General features: G+C 47.0%; 1 protein-coding gene across 1 annotated transcript in view; it reads right to left on the minus strand.

The window, feature by feature from the left end:
* Positions 1–11,200, minus strand: part of LOC311318541 (cell adhesion molecule DSCAML1-like) — a gene marked incomplete at both ends in the record, with an annotated part of 57,941 nt that extends 46,741 nt beyond the window's left edge. Inside the window, 2 exon segments of the mRNA XM_084449889.1 lie at positions 3,089–3,409; positions 11,158–11,200. Of these exon segments, the coding sequence (XP_084306015.1) occupies positions 3,089–3,409; positions 11,158–11,200 (364 nt within the window).
* Between the last annotated feature and the right edge of the window lie 5,688 nt (positions 11,201–16,888).

The following is a 16,888-nucleotide window of genomic DNA, read 5'->3' on the forward strand; positions in this document are numbered from 1 at the left end:
ACACACACACACACACACACACACACACACACACACGGGGAAGTCATATGTTTATTGAGAGACTAGAAAGAAACACCAAAGTAAGAGGAACTTGCTTAAAGCTATTTTAGATCCGATTGATGCGAGTTCTGTTGTGTGAATAAGAAGAGTTAATGATTTGTTTTTAGTGACATACTGTACATACTGCTACTGTACTAATCTAGAGGATCTGCAGAATAAAAGCTAGATTTATTTGTTTAATTTGTTTTACAAATACAAAACATAGCAAACATGAAGGTCTTGATGTTCTCTACTGTTCTCTACATCCTACATCTGTTTCCATCATAAACTACACAACCATTTATTTGAGCAGGGTAAATGAAAAATGATTAATCATGATGAATGTAATTTATCATCCGAGCCTAGTCTATTGTTTTGTACACAACTGGATAAGAAGGAAACAGAGAGAGATCTGCTCCAGGCCTGCAGATAACACATGCTAACAAAACCATGGGTGTGTGTGCGCTGCACTGTTCATGCATGCTCATGCAATATTTTACACTCTCCTGGATGAGCAGGGACTCATTAGTGAAATCACGAGAAGCTAGGACATTATCTGAAGGTTGCTAAGAAACAGGTTTGGAACCCCCCTCACTGGTAACAGCGGCAGAGGGCGCTGGCAGCGTCGGGTTCCTACTGCAATAGAACCACACAGCACCGAGACCCACCAGTCCTCTACTCTCCAGAACCACAAATACACTCCGTTCATCCATCAGCCGTCTGAGGAATTGACCACAGACGCAAGGACCACTAAGTAAATGAATGGGTGAACAGGACTGGGGGAAAATTAACAGCAACTGTAAGCTTTGAATGGATATTGCTATCGTTTTATTTAATGAATACCTAGAAATGAGTAGCAACCTAAAAAATATGCTTTTTGGATGTTGACTATTTCCTACTATTGGCGTTATTGAGGACAGGGCAACAGAAGTGGCGGGATTCTGCTAATACCCCGACTCCCCACGCAGAGCCCCGTCACCGAGGCAGTGACCCTTTGACCCTTTAACCGCACCCTCCTCACCACAACCTGTCGGCCAGGACTCCCTCAGTCAACCAGAACAGGGTAGCTACGGCAACGGGGCATTTGGTCCAAGCTAATCCCTTGTCTCCCTGGGGGGGGGGGATGCAGGGGGGGGGGCGGATGAAGGCAGCCAGTGAGGGAGAGTTCAGCAGCCCTTCCTCTCCTAATCCGCAGCTCGGCCCTAGTATTAGTACCAGTATTAGTATGAGTATTAGTGCAGGTCAGTGTTGGGAGGCAGAATATGAAAACAGATGTTGACAGCGGGAGGGACTGGGGAGGGACTGTCTGCCCCGATGTGAATGATTGGCAGGGACAGAAGGAGGGAGGGAGGGAGGGAGGGAGGGAGGGAGGGAGGGAGGGAGGGAGGGAGGGAGGGAGGGAGGGATGGAGCGATGGAGGGAGGGAGGGATGGAGGGATGGAGCGATGGAGCGATGGAGGGAGGGAGGGATGGAGGGAGGGATGGAGGGATGGAGGTAGCGATGGAGGGAGGAAGGGAGGGAGGGATGGAGGGATGGAGCGATGGAGGGAGGGAGGGATGGGGGCATAACAACAGGATTGACCGTGGAAAAAAAAAAAAACAGACCCGGCCGCGTGGCGTCTGCATAAGGCTCGGTCCAGATGACGTGGGCGTGGCCGACTGGTTTCACTGACTACCTCGCCTCCACTGCCCCCCCATACGGGACCGGGTGCCAGGTGGACGGGACAGAGCAGAGCAGAGCAGTCCACCTTAACAAGTCACCCCGTCAGTAGAGCCGTGCTAATCCCAGCGCAGTGCCATGTTTTATAAGAGATCCACCTTCTTAAAGCACCAGCATGAAGACTAATCAATGGAGTGCGCCAATTAGGTTTCATAATGAGAGATAATTAAAGAAGTGTGCTGCAGCTATATTTAGCATGGCACCAGAGGATGGGTAGGGAGGGTGAGCAAGGAGGAGTGGGAATGGAGAGAGGGAGAGGTGGGGAGAGAGGGAGAGAGAGAAAGAGGGAGAGAGAGAGAGAAAGAGGGAGAGAGAGAGAGAAAAAGGGCGAGGACACAGATAGAAATAGAGGGAGAGCATCACATACATGAAGACATCTGATGCCATGACTAGCATAGCAACTGGTGACGTCTGCATAGATACTGACAGGTCTAGCGCGTTGGCGAGTTCTCCAGTGCCACTGTGTCTTTGCGGATGTGTACGGGCCACAGAGCCGGGCGCGGTCAAAAGGGTTGGTGCGGGGTAGTGGAGAGTGACCGGGCGCGGTGGGTACATGCGACCGGCCTTGGATCTGACCTCCGTCCACTGATTGGGCAGGAATCTTTGGCGCTGTGAAGTCTTTTATGTGTGTGTGTGTGTGTGTGTGTGTGTGTGTGTGTGTGTGTGTGTGGGGCAGCGTTACACAACATCCGGTTAGCCAGGGTGTGGTGCAGGCGACGCCCAGGGTGTTCTGCGCTACAGATGTTCTCTCGGTAGACCGCGTTCTAGGTCAGCCAGGCTCTGGGACGGGCTATTTTTGGGCGGGTGCCTCTGTTGAGTCGCCTGCGTTCTGGCAGCTGCCAATCACTGCCCTCCATTTTGCTTTCAGGAACTCTCTCTCCCTCCGTCTCTCTTCCACCTCTCGTCTCTCCCAAGCACCCCTCCTTCCCTCCCCCTTACTCTGCCTACTCCCTCACCTCCTTTTGCCCTCTATTTGTCCATCCACCCATTCTCCTACCTCCGTTCCTCTCCAATCCCCTTCTCCCTCCCTCTTTCCCCTCCCTAGTTTTCCTTCACCAATCCAGTCTATTCGTCCTCTTCCCTCTTCCTCCATCCTCTCACCTTTGTCTCCTATTCCCCTCTCCTGTCTCTTTTCCTCCTCTCCTCTCCTCTCCTCTCCTCTCCTCTCCTCTCCTCTCCTCTCCTCTCCTCTCCTCTCCTCTCCTCTCCTCTCCTCTCCTCTCCTCTCCTCTCCTCTCCTCTCCCCTCCCCTCCCCTCCCCTCCCCTCCTCCTCTCCTCTCCTCTCCTCTCCTCTCCCCTCCTCTCCTCCCCTCAGCCCTGCAGCTCACCAGCTTTGACGTGGATGTTGGGGCTCCGGATCTTGCCGGCCTGGTTCTCGGCCGTGCAGAAGTAGTCGTTGTCATGGATGTAGCTGTTGAAGGCGGAGGGGGAGAAGGGGTAGAGCTGGAGGGTGCCGTTGGCGTGCACATGGCGAATGTGGGGCACGTCGTAGATGTCGTCGCCGGTGGCCAAGTACCAGCGCAGGATGGCAGTGGGGGTGCCGCCCGCTGGGCAGGGCAGGGACACCCCCACGGAGCTGGAGTAGGTCACCCTCTGCAGGGACGCGTTCACAAAGTACAGCCTGGTAGAGCCCACATCCTCGCTGTGTACTGGAGGGCCAGAGAGAGGGGAGGAGAAAGGGAGAGAGGGAGAGAGAGAGAGAGAGAGAGAGAGAGAGAGAGAGAGAGAGAGAGAAGACATTGTTACTGTGGGCCAGACATACAGTAGATAGATATAGGCCAGTGAGAAGGAGCACTATGTAAACAAACAAGTCTGAATGCAAACTGGTTATGAATGTGGAATTATTCCAGGAATTCCAACTGATACAAATCTGAAAATCTGCCAACATACAGTATTATCCTCTGCACTACAAGTAACAGGAACAAAAGTCACACTGATGCATAAAGGTGAAAAAATGGGGAAGAGAAGCAATGTCCTTCAAATGTTTGGCTAAATAATCATAACAAATGTATGTCAAATGTCCAGCTGCAAACATCAGCCATGTGATGCAGAAAGCCACGGATTTGGGCTAAAGCCTCTGGTGGGTTAGGTGGGTGGGGGAGGAGCCTTCTACCTCCGCAAGCAAGCGCACACGCACACTCACACACACACACACACACACACACACACACAACCTCCCACAGAAAAACGCACAGATAGGTTATGTGATTGGAATTTGTATGCCAGACGCAGAGTTAAGTATGTTTAATCTCCTTTCATATTTAACACACACACACACACACACACACACACACCAGGAGTGTTCCTACTGGGTGTTCCGATTAGGGACAGGCCGCCAGCACAGAGAGAGAGAAAGAGAGAGTGGAAGGCTCCCCAGAATCCAGGCTCAAGAAGGGAAAGATTACATGAGAGACAGGTCTCTGCCGTGGATGAACAGATGTGGATACATGACACCATCCTCCCCCACCCCCCGAAATATGTAACACACACAATCCTTCACAATCCCCTACCACACACACATGAACAACCTGCTCCATCAAACAAAAGGGCTCAGATACTGTGCAAAACGTTCAAATTCCAAACATCTTTATTGAACTTGCCAGTGACCACGTGGAAGTTGTCTTCAGGAAGACGCGATTCGTTTGCATCTGCAGTCACCTGGACGCTAGTCTAGACCCTCCGACCCTACTGGCCGGACTGTGGCCCCATGGCCCCCGGGCCCTACAGTAAACACCGCGGGGCCAAGCTGGTGATGGGCACCGAGGGAACGGGGCAGCTCATGTACCGTGCCGACGGTGTCGGCGCCAACATGGACAGGTTGTTTACGTCTGTGTCTAATGTGGATTGAGACCTGGGATGGCGGACGGGAGTAACACGGCAACAACGCACAGACCGCGGCCTCGCGGGATCAGCACCGCGGACGGCGGCCCCGCGGCCCCTCCGGGTCGCACACGAGACGCCGCCGTACAGCTCGTCTCGGGGGGTCCGTTTGATAACGCCGCGACCCTTTGAGTGTGGCGCTGCTGCGTTGCCCGAGCTGCGGGCTGATGGGAGATTGGCGGCATGCTACAGATGGCAAATTTGAAGCGTGTCCGACGTCCGTTCCTGTGGTGGGGCTGTTGAATCCAGGTCAGACAACCCCCCCCACCCCCCGCACTCCCTCCCCTCAACAGATTACTGATAATGGCCCCTGAGCATAAAGCCCATATTAAAGATTGCAATATCTATAATCTCCCAATGGGGGGACTGGACTAAAGTGTGTGTGTGTGTGGGAGGTGAGGAGGGGGGGGGGGGGGGGGGGGGTAGGCAGGCTGGGGTCACCCTGAGAGCTTAGGGGGGGCTGGGCCAGCAGGGCCGCCCCTCCGAGATTAGGGCCCCGGGGCTGAAGTGGGGAATGGAGAGTGAGGGGATCAGTGTGGACTCCCACCACTCAAAGGCTGTCAGAAACAGACGTGTACTCCACACACACACGCACGCACGCACGCGCACACACGCACACATACACACACACACTGCAGCACTTAGGACACACTTACACTGGGAGGAGACAGATGGGTTGCCATGGTGGCAGCGGCAAGTGAAAGCTCAAAATGACTAAAAAAAGATACTACGACAAAAGTCTACGCTGAGTTTAAAGAGATCATGTTTGTGTGCGTGTGTGTGTGTGCGTGTGTGTGTGCGTGCGTATGCGTGTGCAAGAAGGAAGGAAAACAAAAACCTGAGAGGCTTCTACAGCCACCACCATTTTGAAGAGTCCTTAACTGAACAGATGAACGCGTGCCGTTTGACTCTGCCATCCTTTTTTGAAATGAACCAGATCCGTCTCCTCCGCCCCCCTGCAGAGACGCCGTCCGGCACGGAGACACCACCTGACCACGTGTGAACGGCGTTGACCTGCGCTGGCCGCCCGGAGCTCGCTCGCCCCCTCCCTCTCCACCTCCCCTAGCCCCCTGCGCCCCACCGGGACCGACGACAGCCGGGTTCGTCTACACACACACACACACACACACACACAAAACTCAAATAGGTAAACGCATGGCCGTCCTTGCGCACAGCGGAGTGTGTGTTTTCATGGCAGTGCAGCAGAGCCTACTAATGGTGCCGGTGGAGCTGGGACTAGGCAGCCGGGGAGAGCGCAGCGCACACACACACACGCACACACACACACACACACACACACCGATCCGCTATTTTATGCAGCCTGCTGTAGAACGACGCATGAATATGTATGTCGGAGGAGCGGCAGCCATTGCCTATGCAAGGCTTCATTATGCATAATACAGCCGCTCGACGTCTTTCCAGTGGGCAGGAGTGCGCGTGTGCGCACACACGCTGTAGCTTTCCCTCTCTCTCTCTCTCTCTCTCTCTCTCTCCCTCTCTCTCTCTCTCTCTCTCTCTCTCACACACACACACACACAACCCGTATTGTGTGTTAAACACGATCCACACACAGATGAGCAAGTAAACAAATGGCAACACCCCCACCCCCAAACGCACATTCTCACACAGCGCGCCCCGCACCCAACCAAATGCATAACGCTTCCTCTGTTTCTCTGCCTCTCCCTCTCTCTCCCTCTCTCTCCCTCTCTTTTAACCCTCTGCTCGTGTGCACACACATCGGTGCTCTCTCTCTCTCTCCGTCCGCCCGCTCTCCATCTTTCCCCCTCTCTCTCCCCCGTTCCCTCGTTCTCTCTGTCACACATCATGGAGCGCCTCTTCCCATGGAGACAGATGTGGGAGCATTTTCAGCCAGACTGTAACTCTTGTTTCCACTGTGTTTCACTTCCTCCCCTCCTTCTCTCTATCTCCCTGCGCTCCCCCCCACCCACCCACTCATCCCTCCATCATCCATCCCTCCATCATCCATCTCTCACCTTCCGTACGCTGCCTCGGATCTCTGTGGCTCTCAAAGGGAGATGTTTGAAGTTGTGCGCCATTGTGTTTGCATTTAGAACTGAGTGTTTCAAATCTAGGTGTGTGTGTGTGTGTGTGTGTGTGTGTGTGTGTGTGTGTGTGTGTGTGTGTGTGTGTGTGTGTGTGTGTGTGTGTGTGTGTGTGTGTGTGTGTGTGTGAGAGAGAGTGGGGGAAGGGGGGGTATGAAAAGACAAATTCTAGAGAGAAACAGGAGGTATGGGGTGATGTCAGTAATCCTCAGGGGTCTTGGATAAGTGTGTGGTTGATGTGGGGTGGGGGTTGTTGGGTTACATCTCATCAAGGTAAGGTGGTTTGCCCCCCTCCACCCCTAACCCTGTCCACCCCCACCTAGCCCCCCACCCACACCCCTGGCCTGTGCTGCGTCAGTGAAAAAGTGTGCTACTTCAGCAGTCCCCTGGGATCCGCTCCCCCTCACATCAAAGCAGCCAGTTTCTCTCTTAATGTGAATATCAAATCTGTGGATCACAAGTCCCAGCACAGTCTGCATAAAACCGCCCCTCCTCCAAGCTTTAATTCTGCCTAGTGATGAGGCAGGGAGAGGGAGGGGAGAGTGTGCGAGAGAGGGGAGGGAGGAGAGAGGGAGGGAAAGGTTGAAGAGAGAGAGAGAGAGAGAGAGAGAGAGCATACTTTCGACAAAAACAACCACCTGCTTGCCTTGTTTTTTCATTTCGGCTTCACGTACTAGTCTACCTACCTATCCAAAATACTGCTCAATTTGCACACATGAGCCAACAGCTCTTGGAATGACTGTTGTCAAAATCACATTGACATTTCTCGCGCTGCGCGCCCTCCTGTTCTATAAATAACTATTTAGTTTGCTGACTGTTACAGTACGGTTATTTACCCTGCTATGCATTTTAATGGGCACGATGTCTCCCTACCCATCTAATAATCCAGAGAGAAGATGGGGACACAGAAGGGCCGACGCTACCGGGAGAGCAGAAGTGCCAGTGACCGAGGTGAGAAATGCTATCCAGGGCGTGGGGAGCAACAGCAATTATACCTGAAAGGAGGACGCCCCGAGTCCCCGCGCTCTACCTGCTCGCCACCACTGCAACGCGCCACTTCTGCACCAGCACAAAGTGCTCTTAACACCACACAACATCAGCCTAATGACTGGCTACAACAACATCAACGTAATGACTGACCTGGGGGAAACGTTCTCCTCACGAACAGCCCAAATCCAACAAGGTTGAATGGAGCCTATAGTAAATCAATAGGCTATTCCTGAACAGCCTTGCCTTGAAAAAGTTTTGGTGGGTGATGGAAAAGGAGGGAAGTTTACTTTCACTTCGCCATATAAAACGATGACAGAACAACAGTAGAATTGCGGTCGACCTCGTCATTAGATAATTTGAATAATTGAATATGGTGTAGCCTAATAGGCTGGCACATCACGCACATGTTAAAGCTAAAATAGGCAGGCCTAATAGTAAAAAAAAAAAAAAAAACAGTCGAAAATTGAAATGAAAAGGCGTTTTAATAGCCTAAACTGTACAAAAACTTTTGAAAGATTACATAAAACATTAAGAAGGACAATATTCAGTTTCGATAAGAGATGTGCTTATTTCAAGTGCTTATTAGGCTACATAGGGCCTGATGCGTACTATTTAATTTACTAGATGGAGTATGAAACATTTGTCAACACATTCGATTTTGAGAAATAGGAACAAGCACTGTGGCCAATCAGTGGCACCCTCCTGGCCCCTGACCCGGTTTGCTGCTCTGTCATTGGGTGATGCTGCAAATCGCTGCGCTAATTGCGCAGCTGAGAGCAGAGGCAGCTGGGGATTTGGGCTAAAATAGAGGGAAGAGAGAGAGACCAATTTTGCATATTTCTATTTTCTACGAGGAAGGAGACAGAGGGAGGGAGGAGAGGAGGGGTGTGTGATGGGGTCAGGTGTTATGACTGAGGAGGGAATGATGACCATATTTTCACTTTGATAAAAACAGATTGTTTTCAGTGTAATGGAGACAATCTTTATATCTTTATTTTATTTTTGAAAGAAATGGGATTATGGTCTACGATTTGAAATTACACTGAAATATTCTACCGTAATTAATCTAAAACAGAGGTTCTGAATCAAGCATAGGCCTCACAGTCTAATTAACTGATAGCGAAGGCAATTTTATATACACGTAAAATGATGTGTTAATTTTCATAAACTGTCCAAATTCTATGAAAAATAGTAGGCCCTAATTTTTAGAAAATCCCAAATAACACATTTAAAGATCGAAAATAGGCTACCACATTAAAATTGCAAAGCCACAAAATTGTGCGACATTCGCATAGGCTATAATAGTCCACAAAAAATAAATTGTTCACGTGGGCCCCCAATTCAACATACAAAAAAGCAGATCCATTAATTAGCATGTACACTATAATTCACCCAGACTACAAACAGATCCATTAATTAGCCTATACACTAGGCTATAATTCAACAAGACGACAAAAAGATTTGAGTGTCCCTACCTTTATTTTCTCTATTTGTCCTTTTTTACGTAGCCTAATTGAGCAATTATGAGCTATTACATTTTGTAGGCTATTTAAATCAAGGCCTATATTGTGTATCAAGTCACATTTCTAAATGCCATATAGGCTATTATTTATATTAATACATTTGAGGTAAAGCTGTATATGAATCTAGGATACTACATAAATCATAGGCTACATTGACTGTCACTGTGAAATTAACTAAATCCCAATTTGTGACAACGGACCAATAGGGGTGTCCCGCTCCACACAGTCCCTTCCCTCCCCCGCACGCCCCCCCCACCCTCCCTCCCACACACACACACACACACACACACAGAAAGAGAGAGAGAGAGAGAGAGAGAGAGAGAGAGAGCGAGCGAGCGAGCGAGCGCACTCTGGGTTCAGGTGCACTATTAGTGGGGAACACGCCTGGGCTTGTCCATAATGTATTCACGCATCAGGGGTAACCTTCTTTCCTCAAATAAATTATATCAAATTAAATTTAAAGAGACCACTTGGATGTTGTACTCATATAATAATGTAGTATATATGTAATGCTATTATAATAATATATTGTAATGTGGTAACTGCGACATAAGACTTTGAAAGTCAAAATGTAAACAGACATACAGTATAGAAACACATTTTAACAAGCATTTGAAAATGTGAGCGGGGATTTCAACCCCAATATCTATAAAGTGCTACAGAAAGAAACGAAAAATGTAATAAAGAAAGGCAGACTATTTAACATTCCTGTCTGCACGCATCGGCCTCATCAGGCGAACATGGCCGATGAAGGCCTACTCTGGCAGTCTGTCTGGCAGTCATTTTAATAAACAAATCTGCCTATTCTCCGGGCCTAGCTGTGCCATTTACAAAATTAGAACTCATAAACATACATGCATGGCTCCAAGCAAGGCGATATTAACAAAGGGTTATGAGAATGCCTTCACGTAGAAATGCTGTTGAGTTTCTGTTATTTTCAACGCAGATTTGTTCAGGATTATTATAATACACTGTAATAGCGGGAGAGATCAACTTGGTAATAGGGTCGGGGATTTGCTGCCATATTGAACAAGCCTCTGAAATATGAAGATTTCATTCCTTTCGAAAACAGTATGCACTTTATATGACCAGAAATAAAATCACCAGGCTATAGGCTATTGAAATGCATGAAACACCGAAAAATGGAAAACTCAAAACATAAAACTGCATATTCATGAAGAGAGTGATGGGTTTTACAATTTATGTGAAAGGGTTCTTTATTGACACATGGCAAGGACTCATCATCAGCAGAGAGTCTTGCCAAAAATCTTCTAGAGATCACCTCCCCAAAATCACCAGAGCACCCCTTTAGAATGGTGCGTTGGAGCCCATGAGCCAACCAAACACAACCATGCACAGACCCACTACAACCACACGCAATCAAAGCTGATTGCGAGGGAAAAACAACGAAATACGTGCGAGGACTATCTAATAAATCGACTTCATGAATTATTTTAAGCCCACATAAGTTTTGGAGCGTGAAATTGTCATCAATTCAGGCATTTTAAAACATGTTTTCATTTTTCTCTCTTCCACCTCGGCTCCCCTATCCAGCCATTTTACATATTCATAACTCTCCTTGGTATAATGCGAAAACAAACCGTGCTATCAGCACCATCTGCGGCTTTAAGGGCCGTGCACACGACCACACAGCTATCGAACAAAAACAAACTCAACTTTACACCTTTAAACACCTACAACCTTCAGTTACAATCTGAATTTTGTTGACAAACAATTAATACAAAGAGTAGGTTGATTCATTTCTCACAACTCCTACTTCCATGGCTTCCAGACATCAATACAGTTAATGGCTATTGCCACCATATTACTGAACAACTGGCATACGGCTGCTAATCATTACTACTTTTGATCAAATAAGTGCAGGCACACTGTGCCAAATCAGCCAATATAAAGGAAATGAATAAAAACAGGTTGTCTTACCTTCTTGGAGAGAGTACAGCAGGAGCAAAGTTACAAGCCACATGCCATAAATAGCAGGTATATTTTTCAGGAATGTTTGGCAATCCTGGCGAGTGTGCGGCGCAGTGCTTGGCCAGGCGAGTCTCCGTGCTAGACTGGCGACTTGGCTCCCCGGCGGACTCTCCAGCCCTGCTGCCCCGCTAACCATCGCGGGGAAATGAGAACTGCCTGAGCCCCGCCCATGTCCCCTCCTCTCGATATGACTATCGTGCATAGGAACCCTCCCTTCGTACTCTAATGAAACGCCACGAAACGATGCGCCACAGCCAGAGCGCACTGGTGTTCGGGATGAGTTCAGCAGTGGCCGTTCCATTCGCTCTTTTACGGACACGATGAGCACATGATGGACGCTTGTACGCCGACAGGTGGATTCCAGGGTTTGGCATACAGGTGAGCCTGGAATGCGCGAGAGCGTGTCCACCTGTGTGCTACAAACTGCCTTGATGCCTTTTTCTTTTGCGCATTGGATCTAGCCTATCTCATCGGAGACTATTCAATTACCTAATCAGCAGCCTTATTTGCTTTAGGGGTTACTTAGTCGTCGAGTGACTCCGGAGTCGCATTGTCACTGACAATGAATGGATTTCTCTCCTCCGTCCTTTCCCTGGAACGGAGCCGATCACTCACGGCGTAAAGGCAAACTCTCTCTCTCCTGTCTAACACACGCACTCTCAGTTTCTCTCTCTCACACACACACACGCACGCGCGCATACTCACACACACACACACGCATACACACACGTCAGGATTGAAACTTCCAGACAGCACTCATATTAACATGGCCCTCACTGTTCTGCGTAGTTCATCGTTTTTCACTTCACCACCCCACCCCCGTTGATATTGACTTGTACATGCACCCAAAATATTGATCGAGCCTACACTGCACACCTCGCCATCTGGGACCAACGTCCATCCCACCAGTGAATGACATTCCCAGTTCACAAACGCTTTTCAAAATATCGCATGAGTTACACTCGGTAGGACTAAACCTGATGGAGTTACACACTAACAAGGTCTGTCATAGAGTTCGTGAAGTTGCTGTAGAACAGGTGCAGAGTCACTTCACCGACGGCACAGTTGAATGTAGGTGTGTGTGTGTGTCCTCGTCAGCTTCTGACTCCTCTATGATGAGTTATTTACTCAGGAATAATTGGCCCAGCACTGAACAGTCCCACTGATGAATGTGCTTTGTCAGCCTGTCCCAGAAGCCTGTCTCTACCACAACTGGGCATCCTGTGGCCTGCTTTAGCACCTGCACCCTCTTCTCTTCATCCCAACGTCATCCTACCTGACACTGTAGTTTATTGGGTACAGGTACATTAACTCCACTAACCCACTAAGGCTGCGTCAAGTTTGTGACATAGTATTGCCAAGCCAAACCCTAATCAACTTCACCCCACTTCATTGGGCTACTTCACCGTCACAATAGACCTTCAGTTCAGTCTGGTTATACATAAACAGTAACTTTAATTAATTACTTAGGTTATTAGCACAACACCGCTAGTTCCCTGTTCACAATGTTTCGCCGTGTTTGGGGATTTAAAAAAACACTTTTAAAGTTTTTCTCGTGTGAAGACGTAGGCCTATTGAGGTAGGTTAAAATGCTGCAGTTCATTATAATTGTTAATTTCGTTTTGCTTTACTTATTCAAATTCGCCAACGAATTGCAACCTCTACTGTTTTCAATCAACACTGAAACAGTAGGCCAGGCCTATTTATGCTTAAACTGTATTTCTGACCATTCACTGGGCTTGTAAAGAGCAGTCGTTTGACATTTCCGCACTGCCTAATGAACTTGCCTCACTTGCCTGATGCTGTGTGGGGATTTGCCTTGGCATGTTCCCTCTGTCTGAGTGGCGATGGAGGTACCGTCAGGCATCCTTCGCTACGTGATATTGCTGCCACCCTCTGGTGGAAACTTGCACATTACACCTGGATCAGCATTTGTAGTGATTTGTGTGGCCATCTGATAAACACCTTAAGACAAAAACAGCTTGGATTTACACTCATCCAGTTGATATTTTATCTCCTGGCCTGACCTTTGATTAGTTAACTTTCATATGTCAGCAAATGAACACAAATTGATAAATATGGTTTATTACCTTGCAGCATGTATATATATTATATAATGACACATATGCTACTGTAGGGTATACTGTTTATCTCCCCACAACCTCCAGAGAGCTTCATATGGCCCTAAACTCAACGGTTAGAGAGAGTAACGACATCCTAAAGACAGAGCCCCAGGAAGTCTTCTCAGAGATATACTTGTCTTGGCTTTGACCATGGATGTCTTTGGTTCATGTATCTGAAACAAAACAAAATATATCATCTTAATATCTAATGTAATCACTGGGTTATTCAAAGCGGGGGTGGGGGGTCTGATGTGCTCATTCTACCTGGTTTCATTGTTCCTCCATGCTCACAGCCCTGTAGCAACCAGAGGGAATTTGTTACCATAGTGAAATATGTTTGCATATACTTTTTAGTTATTCATACTTTTAGTTATTTGTATAACTCACTTTACATTACTCTGTTATTTAGATAATTTAATATGTTCTTCCTGTTAAAACACTTTGTATTGCAATTTCCACCACAGGTGCTAAATAAATAAACGTTTGATATGATTTGATAAAAAGGTCAGCGGGTTTGTGTACAGGGTGCTATAATATTCATTATACTGTATGTTGTAGTGTGTAGTTTGTGTAGTTTGCGTAGTGTTTCTTACTTTGCTCTCCGTTTTGCCCCACAGCTGAGCTTCTTACCTGCAGTTCAGTGAAATCAGTAAGAGTGTTTCAGTATTCAATCCATTCACAACACCGAGCTGTAGTTTGTATCCTGCTGTTTCTCCTTTTAGACACTGTACTTGAAATCAGATTGGCCCTTTTCAGTTACATTTACTGTTGATGTGTTAAAGTATCAAATGTCTACCATTGCTTCCCAAATCACCAACCGTTACAACACAATACCCTACTACTATTCACATATGAAAGGAAATGTCTTGTTTATACCGTAGCGGCTATAGATAATGGTGTTTCCCAGTGGGTGAGTAGCAGGCGTGTTCTGTGGTGTTGTAGACATGTCTTACTGTAAGTGAGGAGGAAAGGAAACTTACTGAAAATGATAGCAAGGCCCAGGCAGAAGAGCACAGCGGCAAAGATGAGTCCTCCTCTTCGAATTAAGTCATAGTCTGAGACGAGAAAAAAGATAGCTGGATAATATAGAATATTTATAAGCCAAACCACACAATTTGTAACCTGCAAAAGGCTATGCTTATTAACATACCATAGTTAAAATCACGGTCCAAGGAGTCTTGTGTTTCTGAGTTAGGAAAAATGGCATCATGTAATCACATTTCTGGTTGAAATGTACTGTAAGAATTGTATTAGAATAATTTTTTGGGGGTAGAGTAGTATCTACAGTACAGATAGATATAGATACAGCATAGATTAGAACGAGTCTTACCTTCACCCATCTTGTCCGTCTGTCTGTGTTGAGAGCTTCAGTTAGACTGAGGTTGGATTTGTTGGTTGCTGGTCAAGGGCAGAGGTCGAGGGTCAACTATTACTGAATAACAGAGGTTGGGTTAGCCCTGTCCTTTACATGCGCACACCTACACACACACACACACACACACACACACACACACACACACACACACACACACACAATGACCAGTCAATTTCCTACAATGTGTTCCGTTATTTATTGCACAAGGTCGTCAAATATCGCACAAGGTCATCAAAAACAAGTGCGAAAATCCCATAATAAATACAATAACTGTACTATCAATCGACTGGCCAGAAACAGACGGCCCAGGGACAAAACACGGATAGACAATCATGCTCTGTATGTTCTGACAAGCATGTCGTCCTGTGTTTAACAGTATAATATTTACAGATAGCACACATGCCAAACATGAAGCAAAATGAAGTACAGCAGTACTGAACTGACTGAAACAGGGAGTTAGTCATGGTAGAATGAACAGTTAAGATTTCATCCCATGTGAGGTAGGAGGGAAGGTCATTAAAAGCTGATATATTTCTTACCATGTGATCTTACAGCAGTTTAGGGATTTAGAAGCCTTATCCGGTGGCAATGGCACAACACTCCTCGGTTTTAATACCAGACTTTAAAATGCTAAATTAACTCAATTTCTACTGACTTGTTTGACACAAGAAAAAGAGTTGATCAATGTTTGCGTTGTCTAAAGATAAGAAGACGAAGTGAGTCCTCAAAGTGGTTGAAAGGTGAAACATTCCATCAATTGACCTCTGTGTCTGTGGAAAAGTTAATGGTTGTGGGGTGGGAAATATGGAAGAATGCTCAAAACGTGGTTCTGTAATGTTCAATCTGCTCCTGTGGAAAACAGACTATGCAGTAAATCTATGCAGCGATGCTTATACAAGTAGAGTGTGAACACAACCAGATCATCTAAGATGAGACACTGACCAAGGACAACTGAGTTGAATGAATGTACCTTGTCCAGGTTTGTGTGTGTGTGTGTGTGTGTGTGTGTGTGTGTGGGAGTGTGTGTGTGTGTGTGTGTGCAATGGTCCAAACACACAGCCCTCATTACAAGCTAGGCCATGTTAGTCCTTGTGCTAATGGATGTTGAGAAACAGCCGACTTCTCTGTGTTGCAGAGCAGAAATGGCTTCCTTCCAGTTTACCATTGAGGTTAACTGATCACTTATTCACAAGCACCACATGCACCAATTTTCCACTCTCATTCATCTCCACTTCACTCTAGCTATCTAAGCAATGGTACATCCACAGTCTTCACACCGACGTACAGAACAACACACTCTTGGGCTGATGTGCGATGATGGTTCCTATCTACTTTCCATTGATCCGTTTCATCAAAAAATGGATAATGACAAAATGAAGCTTTATTCGGGTAAAAGAGCTTCAGCCATACCACGCATCACACACATGTAAGAGCACATAAAATGTAACATCTCAAAAATCCTCAGTGCCATAATGTGATCTGAGCGATCAGAAAACATATAAATATTTTTCAATATAGGTGTCATCCTTCACTTAGGGAAATCACAGACGGGTGAACAGGCAGGTCTCTGGGAATCATTTATCAAACAATAGTGCACAAATGATCCTAGATCAGATGTTAATCATTTACAGTACAAAGCTTACTGTGTGCCGTATTAGCAAATATTATTTTCACCCGAAACTACTAACTCAATAAATATGGAAATAGAGAAAATATGGAGATTTTGAAAGGTCTTTTGATTCTAGGCACTCCAAGTGCCTGACCTATCATGTCTTTCTATTGCTGAAGGACAGGGTCATGTGAGACTCAAGCCTGTCATCCAGAATGTCATTAGCATGTATGTGGTCCAATGAGAAGAGATTCTTAGAGACATTCTCCAATGTCTCTTAGTGACAGCAGCTGTCACGTCACGGTCTTGATTGCTGAGAGGTCGAGCATGAAAGGAGACATAAACAAACCGTCAGATATTCAGCCTGCTACTGTATGCTTAGATCAGACGGTGCTACTAGGTGGAACTAACTCGTACAGTATGACAGAGATCTAAATGAATATGAGGCCCCTCTGAGGCTGTGCATACTGCTGGAAACACACACATTACACGCTGTACACATACTGTATATTGTGGCAGCCCGAGAGCTCAGCCCTGCCCCTTCAGACCTCTAGGACAGGTAATTGACGGTCG

This window comes from Borostomias antarcticus (assembly GCF_949987555.1).
Source record: "Borostomias antarcticus genome assembly, chromosome: 15".
Taxonomy (NCBI): domain Eukaryota; kingdom Metazoa; phylum Chordata; class Actinopteri; order Stomiiformes; family Stomiidae; genus Borostomias; species Borostomias antarcticus.